This window comes from Drosophila persimilis, unplaced genomic scaffold (assembly GCF_003286085.1).
Source record: "Drosophila persimilis strain 14011-0111.01,24,50 unplaced genomic scaffold, DperRS2 tig00000520-arrow-pilon, whole genome shotgun sequence".
In the NCBI taxonomy this organism is placed as follows: Eukaryota; Metazoa; Arthropoda; class Insecta; order Diptera; family Drosophilidae; genus Drosophila; species Drosophila persimilis.
The window spans coordinates 1,979,464-1,995,141 of record NW_020825317.1 but is presented as its reverse complement, the minus strand read 5'-3'; the positions used below and the strand labels follow the sequence as shown (position 1 = coordinate 1,995,141).

At 46.8% G+C, this 15,678-nt stretch overlaps 1 protein-coding gene across 1 annotated transcript; it reads right to left on the bottom strand.

Moving 5' to 3' along the window:
- Window positions 1-3,927: 3,927 nt before the first annotated feature.
- Window positions 3,928-14,599, bottom strand: LOC6602668 (E3 ubiquitin-protein ligase UBR1). Its single transcript, XM_002027672.2, has 8 exons — window positions 14,485-14,599; window positions 12,930-13,519; window positions 9,535-9,869; window positions 7,285-9,458; window positions 7,095-7,206; window positions 6,899-7,027; window positions 5,403-6,831; window positions 3,928-5,319 (listed from the first exon to the last, which is right to left on the bottom strand). Exons 2-8 carry the CDS (start codon window positions 13,102-13,104, stop codon window positions 4,187-4,189), a joined length of 5,487 nt encoding a protein of 1,828 aa, XP_002027708.2. The 5' UTR covers window positions 13,105-13,519; window positions 14,485-14,599; the 3' UTR covers window positions 3,928-4,186.
- Between the last annotated feature and the right edge of the window lie 1,079 nt (window positions 14,600-15,678).

Sequence of the window (15,678 nt, the reverse complement as noted above, 5' to 3'; positions counted from 1 at the left end):
AAAATTGCATCGACGCGTGCTTTCTTCGCCGCAGGTCTCATTGACCCTCCCTTTCTTCGTCATTCCTAGATCGCGAGTGAACATAAACGGAATGACCCCTTTGCGTACCTATGGGATCTTTGGGATTTATTGACCTACAATATAGGAGCGAATCTAACTTAAGACTAAGCAAAAACGAGGGGGAACGTTGTGAGTTGCTGCGGAGACCGCAACTCTACATTAATGCCCGATTCTTAGTCAGCTTTCCTTGGCTTTCCTCCGTCAGACGCCGCTAATATTAAACGACACGACAAAGAGTTCGTGCGAGAGAGACAGAAAATCAGTATGAACATGTCTAAAACATGTCGTCGGGCGATGCGTATTGATTTGTTCCTTTTGGCTATAAAAATGATCCGATCTGATCCAGATTCAGCAACCAGATAGATATGGTCATTCCCTATGATTGTGCGATGTGATTTTTAGTTTTCTCGAATCTGCAATATTGTGGATGCAACAGATTTTCGTTCTTTGTGGGAGCGGAAGGGGGTGGGGCGAAATTCTGAGATATACGTTTTATAGTGATAGTGATAGTGATACTCTAGCCTTAATAGTCTCTGAGATTTGTGGATGCCCGAGATTTGGGGTCTTTGCGGGGGCGGAAGGGGGTGTGGCGAAATTTTTAAACGAAACGGTCAAGGTCCGATATCACAGGAGTGTGGATACCAAATTTGGTTGCTCTAGCTTTTATAGTCTCTGAAATAGTCTAAGAAAAGCCGTCTATGATACGTGTGTGTTAGAGAGAGACAGAGCGAGAAAGAATGAAATTTTTTTCCTGATTTTAGCTATAATAATTATACGATCTAGTTCAGATTTTACACTCTCGAAGATATAACCATCCTCCACGATTCGGCGTTTTCTGTTTTCTCGTATCTTTAAAATTGTGGATGCCACAGATTTGCGCTCTTTGTGGGGGCGGAAGGGGGTGGGGCAAAGTTCTGAAATATTCTTGTAACAGTGACATATCGCAGAAGGCTGGATATAAAATGTCGTTGCTCTAGCTCTTATAGTCTTTGCGCACTAGGCGCTGATAGGGACGGACAGACAGACAGGGCTCAACCGACTCGGCTATTGATGCTGATCAAGCATATATATACTTTATGGGGTCGGAAACGATTCCTTCTGGACGTTACGCACATCCATTTTCACCACAAATCTAATATACCCCAATACTCATTTTGAGTATCGGGTATAAAAAGAAGGGCTTTAAAGACTAACGAACTGGATAATGACTAATAATAAATAAGACGAACAATTAATTTCTTTAGGTGCATGCATAGAGTCAACGAGCAAGACCGTGAAGGGAGGAAGAAAACGGAAAAACAATAGGGGGAATAATTTGAGTGCTTATCTCTCTCTCCTTTTCTTCGTGAGTGGATTACACTTTGCTCAGTTTGCTTTGCCCCTCAGCGGGCTTTAAGTCGAAAAACAAAACCAAATGAATTTGTTTTCTTTAACTTTTAACATTTAACATTTGATTTAGCCAATATCACTTGGCCGCATATCCACGAAAGCGCTTTCTCGATGAAATCCGGATCTGAAAAGGAAACTCCAATCGAGCCTCAAGATTGAGTAACACAAAGGCAAAACGAAATCAACACACATCTTTTTGGGTCTTCTCTTTTTGCCCTCGCCTTCGTCTGCCTTTCGCCGCTGACAATGACTATCACACACAGAAAAGCTAACAAACTTATTTAAAATAACTTAACACTAAAACATATTACTAACGAAAGTTTCTGCCTTTTCCGTTTTTTCCCTTTCTTCAAATTCAGTACGTTTCTCCTCCGGAACTTTTCCGACGATGAGAATCACTGGCACCATTAATTTAAAGAGCTCGCTATGCCCCTGACAGCTTTTGGTTAGGCTCTCGTTAACTTCCTTTTAGTGCCTCAAAGCTAGCTCTCGAAACAAAACAATTCAGTTCTTTTTCAAAAACTACTCAATAGCCCCCACTTTGAGGTCGCCGAGTTAAGGTTGGATTCTCCTTTCCTGGGACACCAAATTTCCTTGGAGTCTCAGAATCTTTGGAACAGCTAGACAGATCTGGGTCTGTTGTGAGTCGAAGACCCAACCAAAGAAATGTGGCGAACCGCTGCGTTCCCCTCCTGCCCTTCTGGAGCCAGTTGCTCCAAAGCCAGGTGCTAGTCCGGAAAAGCTTATCCAGGAATAATAAAAGCTGTTTTCCCTTTTCTTTTTTGATGCACTTGAAAATAACTTGATGCTGCCAAAAAAGCGCATCATACGCTCTGAGCTTCAGAAACTTGATATCTCCTTCTGGAGCTCTGAACCGAAAAAATTATCTGGAAATGACACGAATAAAAGAAACTCAAGCACAGAATTGCCAGTGAAGGCCAATGCCATGCCAAGAAGTTTCTCCTCCTGGAGAAGAAGCTCTCAATGCGACTTCTCAACTTGAATAAAGACGACATTCGAACTTAGACGATGATATTACAGAAGACTTTCACCTGAAATGTCCCCTCAAGAAAGGGAAATTAGTAAATATAGACTGCTGTAGATTCTGTGCAATGGAGCAGGACACAGAATGAATATTCTGCGATCTATTAAAGAGTCTTCAAGTTTGTGAGAACAACCGGATTTGGGAAATAAGTCCTACCAAAGTGATTGACTTCATTAAAATACAGGGATCCTCCACACAATCCTACTGGCCGGTACAAAAGATGAATTTATTTTCGAAGTGCACATGGCAAATGTTCTCTTAATTTGCATGGCATATTCTGTAAGTAGAAGTAGTCGCTACTGACCGACTCTGCGCTCTCCAGCAGCAGCACGAGGTGCTGTGCGACGAGCCGTCGTTAAATTGGGCATTGCTCGTTGCAGATTCAATAAAAAATATTTTCAAACTGCATTTTATTTCAAGTTTGTTGGTTTCTTCCAGTTTCTATTTGTCAGATTTTGTTTCGCAACAATATTTGGCTTGAACTTTACATAAATCGATTTTGTTGTTGTTGTTATACAATATATAGATAGAAACATGTTTGTGTATGTTTGCATACATATATCTATCCATAGATAGTTACCATATGGAGGTGTTAAGTATATTCTGATAAAGAAACATGAAATTTGACTAACTTTAGTATGTTTGAAGTCATCTTCTTGTCGTTAAAGGTTTGCCGAGTGGAGTGGAAGGAGAATACATATTGTTCGGAAGTGTGCAAAGTTGAGTTTAAGGTGTGCCAATATGTGTGTCAACGTATTACGGGTGTCAGTGTTCTTCGGATGGAAGTGCGTCCCGGCAACCCACCCGGCTATTTGGATTGATGAATACACATATGTATGTATATCTTCGGGTTAGGTTACGCTACCGCCTTCTTTTCAAGACTGCACATAGCCCTGCTGCTTCCCTTCTAAGTGTCAATAATTGTGGGGATTTGGATAAAGATTCAGAGATTTCTATGTACACAGACTTGGGGAGTTGCTGATGACATGGCCGTGGTCATGGAACAGACTATAGATCAAATTATCAATCAGATAATCAAAGAAACACAGAGTGCTCATTTGTTATATTTTCTTTCTTTCTTTTCAGTTACTCTTATCTGCTGTGGGGGTCACATGTATAGTCTCGTGTATAGTCCTTGAAGGTGCTGGCAAAATCTAGCCTAGTTTTTTTTTAAGTGTAGTATATGTATATTATATATATATATAACTAGAGAAGGTCCTCGAAATTCGGTCTACTACACAAACTATCAAGAAGTTTTCTAATGTTAGCTCAAAAAAAATTTAATCAAGTTTTTATGTGTAATAGTGTAAGAGAACGCAAGACGATTTTACAAAGTTGAAGCTGGACGTGTGTAAGGATTGTAGTTTTAGTTCGAATTTAGGTTTAGGTTTCTTTTGGTTTTTCGTTTTAGTACTCAACGTGTTGAGGTGTGTGTGTGTGTGTGTGTGTGTGTATATGTGTGGGTGGGCGTGGGGTGGGGAAGGGGGATCTGTTTCCTTTCCAAAGGATAACTTGTAAAATGCTTAGACGTATAAATATGCTCTCCTAATGTTAGTACGTAATAATCACATTGACTGTCGCCATTGCCATCGCTCTTGCTCTCGATCTCCTACAGCTTCATGTTCAGCTCCAGCTCCAGTTCTTCCCCTTTCGTTCCGAAGCTGAACTACTACTTCTCGCTCTTCGTTCGGACTACATGTGATGCCATTGCGTTACAGCCACGTTGGCATTATCATTGAGTCGAGCAATTTCCTCGTGCAGCTTGTGACCCAACCACTGCATAAAGATGCGGCGATAGGCATACTGGCTGAGGCGCAATGGATTGCCGCGCCTTAGGCCCTGATCCGTCTCCCCATACTCGTCCAGATACGGTGGCTGGACATAGCAGCCCTTGCCACGGCCTAGATAGACAACCTGGCAGTCCCGTATGCGTAGAAATATGCCGACCTCGGCGCCGCAGCTGTGGGCATGATGGGTGCAGGCCCCCACCGACATCTTTCCCAGCTCTGGCTGACAGCAGTACGACTGTCCACAAAGCACTTTGCCACAGATCAGGCACATCGTAGGGGTCTTCATTTCCTCGCGCTCGTTGTTGGGACAGAAAATGTCCGATACGCTGTTGATCAGATCGCTGTAGTCCTCAAAGAGCGGCTTCAGCTCCGGCAGGGGACGCAGACATGGTAACACCTCCACGGGATCTCCATAGCGTAAACTGCACTGCTCGGCCTGGCGCAGGATGTGCGGATGCGCGGCAAAGTTGTGCATCACGGTGGCATAGACTGTCTCCATATCGAAATATACGCCCATGTCAGCATCCAGACCCAGGTACTGGCACATCAGGTCAAATCTATCCGGTTGTTCTGTGGGGAACGTGTCGGGGAACTCAACATCGGTCAGGCAGCGGTAGAAGAGGCAGGCGCATCGCAAGAATGCTCTCATCTGACACTGTACATACTCCAGCATCAAGGCCAGGTGCTGCAGCTCGCATGGGATTACCACAGTCTGCTCTTGGTTCTGACTCTGGCTCTGACCCTGGTTGTGCTTCTCCTCCGCCTCCTTTTGCTGCACCAGCTGGCGCATTCGGGCTGGCACATTGTAGCGACGATAGAACGCCACCATATTCTCCTGGATCTTCGAGGGAAGCTGCTCCACATATGCTAGCTGAGAGAGCTCAGTTGGCGCCTTGCCAGCCTCCTCCTTAGCCCGCCGACTGTCCAGCTGTTTCTCAACGTCAAAGCAGATGACGGCCTTTGTGACATTGGCCAGGAACATTGTCTGCAGCATGTAGAAATCGAACATGCTGCCGCTGGGCAGAAAAGTGTGTTCTATGCAACAGATTGAAAATCAAGAATCAGTAATCAAGCAACAAAGAGAGCGATGCAACGCACTGGATTCGGATTACACTTACCATTCTCCCTCACCATGAGGTTGAGGACCCCAAAGCTTAGCTGGACTAGCATGCGGAAGCAGTCCCATTCGAGGACACTGGTTCCCTTCTGGTTGAATATGGTGTCCAGCAGCTTGGACGCCAGTTCGGGTCGCTGCGGAGCCCAACTCGAGTAGAGGGCGCAGGCGCGCACCAGGTTCGTGGTGCACGTCTGATGGCGCATGGGCATCTCCACCTTGAGCGGCTTCCGCATAGTGTACATGTAGATCTCAAGGGACTCCAATGTGTAGCTGCATGTGTCAAAGACCAGGTACGGGTTCTCGGCCTCGCCGCCCACTCCGCCCTCTGTGACAGCGTTCGGCTGTTGGCTTATCATCGCATTTTGCAGCGCCTTGTTGAAGGAGGTCATCACCTCCATACAAGTGGCGTGCAGCTGCGGCTTCGCGATCAGCTGCACACTACGCTCGAACTGAGCCAGATCGCCAATTACATTCGACCTGCGCAGAACGCTCGGATACTGCCACATGGTGTTGTCACCGGCTGGAGCCGATAGCTCCCCAGCAAGAGTCCTCATGATCTCCACGAAGCAGTCCAGGGGCAAGTAGCTCTCAGAGCTGACAGCCGGCGGCACTCCGGGAAGGCCGCCGGGAATAAGTCCGACCAGGGGCTCGCTGACGGGGAGCACAGTATTGCTGAGGGCCCGGCAATACGGACAGTGGAACTCCACGTTGTGGCCCTGGCTGAGGGCGAGACGATTCCGGTGGAGGCGACGCTGCTCCTTAGACTCCTCGTTACTGTAGTACTCCTGCCAGCACTTGTAGTGCATCACGTGTCCGCAGCAGCTCACGTGCATGCCGCACTTGCCCTTGTAGTGGCTCGGTGTAGTCAGGATCACGCGTGAGGTCTGCACAAACGCAGAGCTAACGAGCGGTGGTCCGTCCGGGTTGATGCTACAGTTCTCGAAGCACAGGATGCATTTGAAGCTGTTCTCCTGCGACTGGTAGTGGGCCCGGTTTGGCCCCAGGCAGGCCGGGTTCTGCTTTATCACTAGAGCTGCCGCACCCTGGTCCTCTAGGCTCTCATCCGATATATCCTCCCAATCCATAGCGGTGCTGCTCATGGAGGATGCCGCCCCCCGGCTACTAGAGGCTCCTGTTGAGATTGAATCCTGCTCCAGGTCGCTGTTGGCAAACATCTCAGCGTTCGACTTCATAAAGGACTTTTGGGCACTCTGCATCTGGGCCATAATCTTGGCTCGACGCTCGGCGGCTAGCTTGGCGCGGGTCTCCTTCTCCTGGCGTGCCTGTTCCTCGGATGTCAGCGGCGGCTCTTCGCCCGCAGTCTTCTTCTGAGAGCCGCTGGGCCCGGCCGCTGCTGCTGGGGCCTGCTTGGCCTGCATATCCTTGTACCGTTTAATGGTCCAAAGCACAAAGTCACGATGTGCCTCCAACTGTGGCGAAATGAGATCAAATTAAAGGACATTCAAGGCAGGCAGTATATAAAGCGTGGGCACTAACCCTTGGGCAGCGTGCTAGCTCGTCCAACTTGTCGAGGATTCCAAACTGCTGCGCGCGCTCATAGAAACTGAGAAATGGGTAGTGCTCGCTAAGTTCCTCTTGGATGGCAAAGCCGAGCAAATGTAAAATCTAAATTGAAAAGAAATTACGATTGTTAGAAGCAGAAGCAGAAAGAACAGAGCAGGAAACTACATACCTTCTGCACATGGGATTCCGAGAAGGAGCGACTGCGAATGTCCAGAGCCCGATCCATAGTCAAAGTGCAGATGCTGAGGAACACATTGCACTGCAATATGTTGGCCATGGACCTGTAATGGTAGCAAGCGAAAATTGGCATTAGCATTAGCAACAGAATCCTCCATACGAGTATGCTCAAGCGGACTCACGTGAACGCTGGAGTCAACTGCGGCAGCATGGGGGGCGGACAGCAGACCAGTTCCTTTTTGGCCTTGCGACGCTCTCGCTGCAGCTCCTCGGCCTTTGATTTATCCTCCTTGGTGTAGTGATAGAAGTACACGTTGAATTCTTCGAACAGCGACTCCTTCAGAACGTAGACGCCCTTCCGATCGGCACCCACGGGCTTCTTGAACGTGGCCACCGTGTTGATGACGTCCTCGAAGACACTGTCACTGTTGCCGCCGGTGGTGTCAGGCAGGGCGCGACTCAGCTCCGAATGGGAGTAGGATTTGATGCACAGCAGCTGGATGATCTCCTTGCGCAGGCGATCTTCCTCGGTCACGAGCGATACTCCGGGCATCCAGCGCTCCCCGATGATGACGATGAGCAGCTCGAGGAACTCGTCGATCATTGACAGCTGGCGCATGAACTCATCGTCGAGGGGGGACTCGGCCAGCTTCGATTCGTAGTTGGACTGGGCCCATCCGATCAGATTGAACTTGTTCAGGGCATGGATGAGGAACTCGTTGCTCTCCATAAGAGAGGCACCAATCTGCAGGCAGACAATGTCCCTGTCCAGCATCTCGACGCGGCAGCGCACATTTTTGTAGAAGTACAGCTGGTGGAGCAGAGAGTAGCCGTTGCGGCGCCACATTCCGGCGGCCACCTGGGCAATCATCGCATGGGTGCACAGCACCGGCTCTATGATCTCGCGCGGCGTCATCTTGATGTTCAGCGCCTCGGTTTCGGCCACCAGGCAGTCGTAGCTTAGGTCGTGTGTCCCCAGATGCAGGTAGATCCCGGCATAAAAGCGAGTCAATGGCAGATGAATGGACACCGGCCGCACCGAGACATCGTATATGAGGCAGTTGGCCACATGTCCAGCCACACTCTTGGCCTCCGCCTCCTCGCCTCCGACAATAAAGTTGTTGCTCACCAGAGCCCGCACCGTCATCTTGTAGAGTTTGTGCAGCAGCGTCTTGTCGGTGGATGCCCACTCGATCACCTGCGAAATGGTCGTGGCCAGCTTTATGTGCAGATTGAAGGCGCACTCCCACTCCGGCTCGTAGTCCATGTGCTGTCCCGTCTGGCGGGTAATCGACTCCATGCCTTGCATCACATTTAGGACTCGCATCAGAGCCTTGCAGCCCTCTAGAAATCCAGTGCGCAGCTCATTGCTCAGGACGTCTGGCTTGAGGCTGAGCAGATAGCGCAGGTCGTACAGAATATAGTTGGCTCGCTTGAAGAAGGTGAGGCTGGCAATGTTCTTGCTGAAGTGGAGGGTGCGATTGAGGATGAATTTCTCGATGGCCACGTAGTAGAACGTGTGCAGCAGCTTGTCGAATATGCCCTCCTTGGCGATCAGGCGATGGGCAATGCTGGGGACGGTGAAGAGCTGCACACTGAGAGAGACTATAGAGAAGGCGTGGTCGTGGTCATCGTTGATGAAGTCTTCCACCATTGTCGCGTAGCGGCGTGAGAACTCTTGGGCCAGCACCATCTTGTTCTCGTACTCCATGAGCATGCCCGAGATGAGGAGGCGGTGCCAGCAGGTGCGAGCGGTCTTCCACAGCTTCACGTCGTACTCGAGGATGTGGCGGATGCAGAAGGACTCCTGCTTCTGCTGCACCAGCTCGGAGAAGGTCTTGCGGAAGAGGTAGTGGCGGACAAGGAACTCCTGGAACCAGCTAAGCAGCTGGAGGGCGAACTGCTGGCAGGCCACCGAGTTGATGTGCAGCACGGAGGTTCGCAGCGACTGGTTGTTGCGGAGATTGGTAAGGAGACCGCTCGGTGGTATCATCTGGTTCTCTATGGCCGTCTTCAGCTCGTTGCACGCCTTGAAAGTGTCGCACTTGACCACGGCCCTGCCCTCGCGGTCTATGGCCGCCACTATCTCCATGGCCTCCTTGTGGCGGCACTTGGCGATCTTTGTCAGCGTCTGGATGACCTGGTCAAACGTGTGCGACTCGTCGTTGTACAGCACCGTGCAAAAGTGCGCCCCATCCAGCTCCAGGCCCTCCCCGTCGAGGCACTTCAGACTGGCATTCGGCTCGATCTCCAGATAGTTGACACAAAACGCCAGAATGGCACTGAAGCAGATCTCGCTGCGCTCCAAAACGGCCCCACTGATGATCTTGCTCTCGAGCGGATTCTTTCGATTATCCTGCAACAGATACGGAAACGGATTCGGATGGTAAAGTAAGGGGTAGCATGTTAGGAAGCACTCTCGTTTTACTCACCAAATGCAGATGACAATAGTGATCCTTCTTCCAGGCCTCATTGTCCCCACAATCGCAGCAGCCACCGCCGCCGGAGGTGGACATTTTGTACTTGTGGAAGCGATGCGCCGACCGCTTAAAGCAGTTTACGCACAGCACACAGGTGGGATCCATGCCACACTCCCGGCAACTGTAAGTGGGCTCCCCATTTTTGAACACCTTGCCGCAGACGGTAGCGGTGTTGCCCTCGAGCCGCAGCTTCTCCAGCGCCGATTTTGGGTTATCGCCAAGCATGAACTCGACCAGAACATCGATTATCTCCTCCTTGGCCAGGGCTTCTTTGAACATGCATTTTACTAAAAAATATAAGAAAACGGAGCAACGGAGAGGCATGAAATAGTTGACAAGGTTACGAGAACATATATGCTGGGGGTGGGTACTATGCTGGCAAATGAATTCGTTCGGTGACCCAAGACATTCAACGTCGATGCCTTCTTTAGGTGGACACTACACTACAAGCAGGAAGTAGGAGGCGGGAATAAGGAGTATATGTATATCCCTAAACTCTGTCGAGTATCGGGTATAGCTATGATAACGTAGGGAAGTAAGAACATACATATGGCTGACATGTTCTGCAACAAATCGCTCCAATTGATAAGACAACACATCCATCAACCTCTGTATGCTGCACCATCAAGCGTCCCATGTGAAACCAGCAGAAGGCTGTTACGCGCGGATACCAGGCAAAAACGCATTCCTCCTTCACGAATGCTCCAGTAGCCGCTTGTGTGGAGTAGACTTCGAATAGAGGGTATACATATGTATACACATGCTCATACATACATACGTGCGTCACAATATTCAATCATTAGCCCCACTCTAGGATTAATTTCAGTTCTAGACAGCATGGAGACTACTTTGGTGATTCAAAGTAAAATAATTCGGACTTACTCGGGGGATAGAGACGGAAGAGACCCCGTGAGTGCCAAAGTGAGTGGAAAACACACTACTTCAGTTAGGGTGAAGGTGGGGATGGGATGTGGGATCTTGGATAAACGCATTTAGTCATTGTTTAGCGGTGTAGTATTACTTGCATTAGTACAACATACGTGCATATACATGCATTTGTATGTTCATATGAACATACATATGAGTAACACAATCATCATCGGTCTGTGTAAAATATCTCAAATATTTTGTAGAGCAGGTTAAACAGCATAAAGAAAGATATCATGACAATCATGATCGTGATGATGACGATGATGTTGCGACCGCAAGAGAACTGGAGATTGGAGGCGAAGAGAAACCTTCCATCAAAACGAGTTTTCGAATTGAAATCAAAACCACAAATCGTCAAATACAACAAACACAAATACAGTTCAAGGTCGCGCCTTCATATGCAACACATACATATGTACATATGTACGTATGCAGGTATGAACTCTGCCTGCATCGTTCAAAGCGAGACAGATAGATAGATACTATCCAATGAGAGTAAGAGAGTAGAAGTAGGAGCCAGAAGAAGAGAGCGCGAGCGAGGGAATCAGATGTAAGAGCGACAGCGGTTCCCGTTAGCTATTTTTATACCTGGTACTCGAAGAGTACAAGGGTATATTCGATTTGTGGTGAAAGTGAATGGGGATGTGTGTAACTTCCCAGAACTTCCGTCCGTCCGTCCGTCTTGTTTGACGGCTAGTTCTCAGAGACTATAAGAGCTAGAGCAACTTAATTTTGAGTCCAGACTCCTGTAATATCACACTGAACCGTCCCCTTCCGTCCCCTTCCGCCCCCCACGAAGGACGAAAGCTGCGGCATGCACAATTTGACGATACGAGAAAACTAAAAACGCAGAGTCGCAGATAATGACCATATCTAGCAGATTGCCGAATCTGGATCGGATCGGAGCACTATTATAGCCAGACGGAACAAATGAAATTGCAGTGGCTAGGCAACGCCTTCCACGCTGTCACTCTCTTTCTCTTCCCTCTCTTTCACACACTCTTCCACAATCAACAACGCATCTGAGAATCTGACGTCACAACGATTCTCGGGCTATCAACGAAAATAATAAATACAACAAAGTCTGCAGTGCACATAGTATGTATGCACATACATAGTTCGTACATATGTACATGCATATACCTACATACATATGTATGTACTGTTTTTTGCTATGTATCTATAGGTGATTCTTCTATTTACTGACGAATATGTGCATGCAAAACGTTCCACTGTAAAACACCTACATATGTACATAACTACGTGTGCAACAGTGTGCTGCTGAGGCGTAATAGAGTGGAACAAAGAACGGAACGGACGGGCGAGGGCCTAGAACAGAGCAGCACAGAGGAGAATCGATCAGCACGGAAATGAACGGAACGGAACTGAACGGTAAAGATCAGAGCTGAGGCGGAATTGTCCATGCCATATTTCACACTCCTTGGGAAAAGCAAACAAAAAGCTCAGCCCCTCCCCACACAAAGACATGTCCTTCCGGCGACATGCCAGCGATAGCATGTGTTAATCAGCTAATCGCGCCGAGAGGAAAGGAGAAGTTTAAGGCACCCCAACCAAATACCCAAGTACTCAAATGGGAACAAAATTAAGCAGAAACAGAAAAGATTTGTTTAAGGAGAATGTATTAACACGAATGACAAGTATCATCATATACATACACATATAAATACATATATGTACTTACATGAATATATGTATGTATATACTCGACACACGAATGCATTCACACAAGAAAGTCTGTATGTCTAATTGTATCAGCCGTTTATTGGCTCCACAAAGAGACAAACTCACAAATTCAAAATCCATCCGTAAGTCTGAAGAAAGCTGGAAAAGACTGAGGACACGTCAGAGGACTGGGTCTGATCTGGACAAGGGCCAGGTAAAAGCAAGTTGAATAAACCGAATTGAATTCAAATACAAATAAACATATTTCACATTCTGTTTTATCAGTCATTGTCGTCACAACAACCGTGGCCCAAAGTCTGTCCTCACAACAGTGTCATCTTAACATATACGATTTCTGTTCTGCTCGGTTGCCTACGACGATCTCTATGCGAAATTGAGAAAGTAGAAAGCGGCAAGGTCCTATCATGGTTATCTTGGATCCTGGATCCTAGCCTACGAGTCGAGTATGTGCTGCTCCCAACAGTTTACCCCTGCACGAGGGGGTATACGAGCGGTTTCATATGTCAAGTCAATCGAACTTCCAGCTTTGCTGTTCGCTCTAAAGCTTTGTGAACAACACCCCAAATATAATAATAACAACAGATAAACAGTGGGAGGGAGGAGCGGCAGATACGGGGGGTAGACGCAGTAGGCGCAATACCGAATCGTTTGCTCAAACGGCAATAGCTTAAGAAATAAAATGAAACCCAAGAGCGAGCAGCAGTGCCTCTCACCTGTGTCCAGCTCGTTCTGGTAGTCAAAGTATTTGGGCGACTCCTTCTTGAAGAACTCAATGAAGTCGTTGCGTGTCAGTGTGCCAGCCTGGAGTTTCAGCCGCCACTCCTTCAGCGGGGTGCTGCACTCGTCCGGGGGGCCCACTACAACGTCGTCCATATCGAAAAGATCCATCTTCTTCCTCCCAGTGTCAGTGTGTGTCCCTCCCTATGCTCAATGCCCGATGCAGTGTTCGATGCTCGTGGCGCTGGTGTGAGTGTGATGTGTGGGATGGGGTCGCTCTGCTGCAGTTTTAATGCTTTTGGTGTTGTGTTGGTGTGCTTTCAGAGCTTTTTCGATTCTTGCTTCTCTTCTCTTCTCGAGGGCGACTTGCTGTCTCTTTCTGGCTCTCAGCTGTGATTTAAGCGTGGGTGGCGGGTGCCTTGTCCTTCGCACCTAACGCCGTTATTGCAACCGTTTGTCGTCGTGGTTATCGGGGCTGCATTTGTACCAATTTGAATCGAGGGTTAGCGGAGGTGCTTCTGTGACTCTTTCCGCGATGATGAGCACTATCGTTCTCGTGGTTACTTGAAAATTTAATTATCAAAAGCTGAACGGAAACGAGAAAATAAAACACATTTTTGAATACAGCGAATTTTCACGCAACGATTCCGATTCACGTTTCACTTATTTTTGTCAGTCACTTTTGTAGTTGCCCTAAGGATTTAGTTTGAATCAATATCCGTACAGAACACACTAGGCACAGGCACACTTCGACGCAGTTTTATGTTGTATATATGTGTACGAGTATAACAATTGTTGTTTACACTCGTACACCTGAGATAAGGAAGCAAGAGGTGAGCGAAGTGTTGTTGGGATTACGAATTTGGATTTTTTGTGAGGAAAACAATGCGTGCTTGCAAAAATGAAGGCAACACGTCGTCTCACCTTGCCTTCCCTAGCCTCGCCTACTGCCGCTGTGCTTGGAGGAAGAATTTTCTGTTCCGTCCCGTTCAGTTCTACGCTTTTCGTCGCGTCTTCGTGTACAACAGGAATATGCAAGTCGCAGTTTGCAACTGTTGCTTGGCAGACTTTTTCGTCTCTTCTGTATCCAATTTTTTGTTGTTTTTGCATTAGTTTTGGCAGCAAAACAAAACCAAAACGCACGCGAGCTATTGCCACGAACCGTAATGTAAGTGTGAGAGCGACAGAGAACGAGAGTGTGGACGAGTGAGCGCGCATGACAAAAAAAAAACAACAAAAAAAGAGACAAAACATACGAGGGGTCCTCCTTATATGTATATTATTTCGGATATATTTATATTAATCATTTTTTTAGTGATCTTTTGTTTTGTTGCGTTTTTTTGTAGTTAACTCTCAGCTCACTCGCATTTTTTTGTCACTATGGCATCGCGCAGGGTTGGGGTTCCCGAACCTGATCGCAAAGCGAGTTTCCTACACACACACACACACACAGGCACGTACATATGGTAAATTCATGTGTGTGATAAAGAGGCAATCGGGCAGCTGACGAAAGAGAATTAAGCAACACATCACACACAAATGGGCACATACCGTACTACGTTTCGATTTCTATAAATCTATCAACTATGACTTTCTGTTTACTTTTATTAAACTTCGCACATAAGCAGACAACGCGAAAACTGCTGCAGTTTTAAAATGTGCCATGCACAGTGACTCCCTCAAACTCAATTTCGCTTTCAGTTTTTCGCTTTGCTTTTCACGCCAGAGCTGTAATATCTATCGATTGCCTCATCGACTATCGATAATAGTGGTGGAAGTTTTAATAATACTAGTCGCATATTCAGGCACTAACTATTGCATTTTGCGTTTTCAGCCAAAAAATTTCGTTTTTGTTTTTAGGTGCTTCCGTTTGTATCAAATTTGCATCACATTTTCTCGTGTCACATCTCACATGAGTAACACCTGATCCGATACGATGTATCTATAGCCGAATCAGGCTGCGTCACCTGCACGAAAACGCAAAGTGTTGCTGCCCGGACGATTGATTTAAGAACCAAATTTGGGATGGGCACAATCTAAATTACTCTGGTTATGGTGTCAAATTTATGTTAATGCATCAATAAGTCATCTATTTTTTTTTCTTGTTGCAATTAAGAATCGTTTTGTTGTATATTTAAGCGCTTACATTTTCATTTCCCCGAGAAAAAAGTTTCCTTTGTGAAATTTTCAAAAATGAATCAGAGCTTTTCTGAAAAATAATCCTATTTGCCTAGATTTTTCAAATCTGGTCAAATCAAAAAGCCTGAGCTGAAAATGATTTGTCTATCGTTGAGACTTATGGTTCGAATTTCTTCTATGCATGTTCTAGCATCATTCATGGTTATTATTTGTATCTTCTTCAGTTTTCTGGCCCCTTTTTAAGTAAAATATTTGATTAAAAAATGGTTGTTCGCAGCGATGGATTTTTCTTCGATTGATAAATCACTTTCGCCACTCCATTTTGATTGCGTAAGTTTAGCTATTGCGATAGTTTCTCTGTCTGCAGGTCTGCAGGAGGTCTTTGCATTATATAAACAGTCGTATCGATAGCGAGGAAACCCAATTTCCAAAAGTTTAAAAATCGCATATCGGCGCTCAGAACTAATAATAAGCTAATAAATCTATATAAACAAGTTTTCTTCCGAAAATAGCCGAAAAACAGAGAAAACTGCATAGAAACAGGATGATGCGGCTAAATCGACTCTGCTGTTGCATGAATGCTTCCGCATGTGGCCAAAATTATGC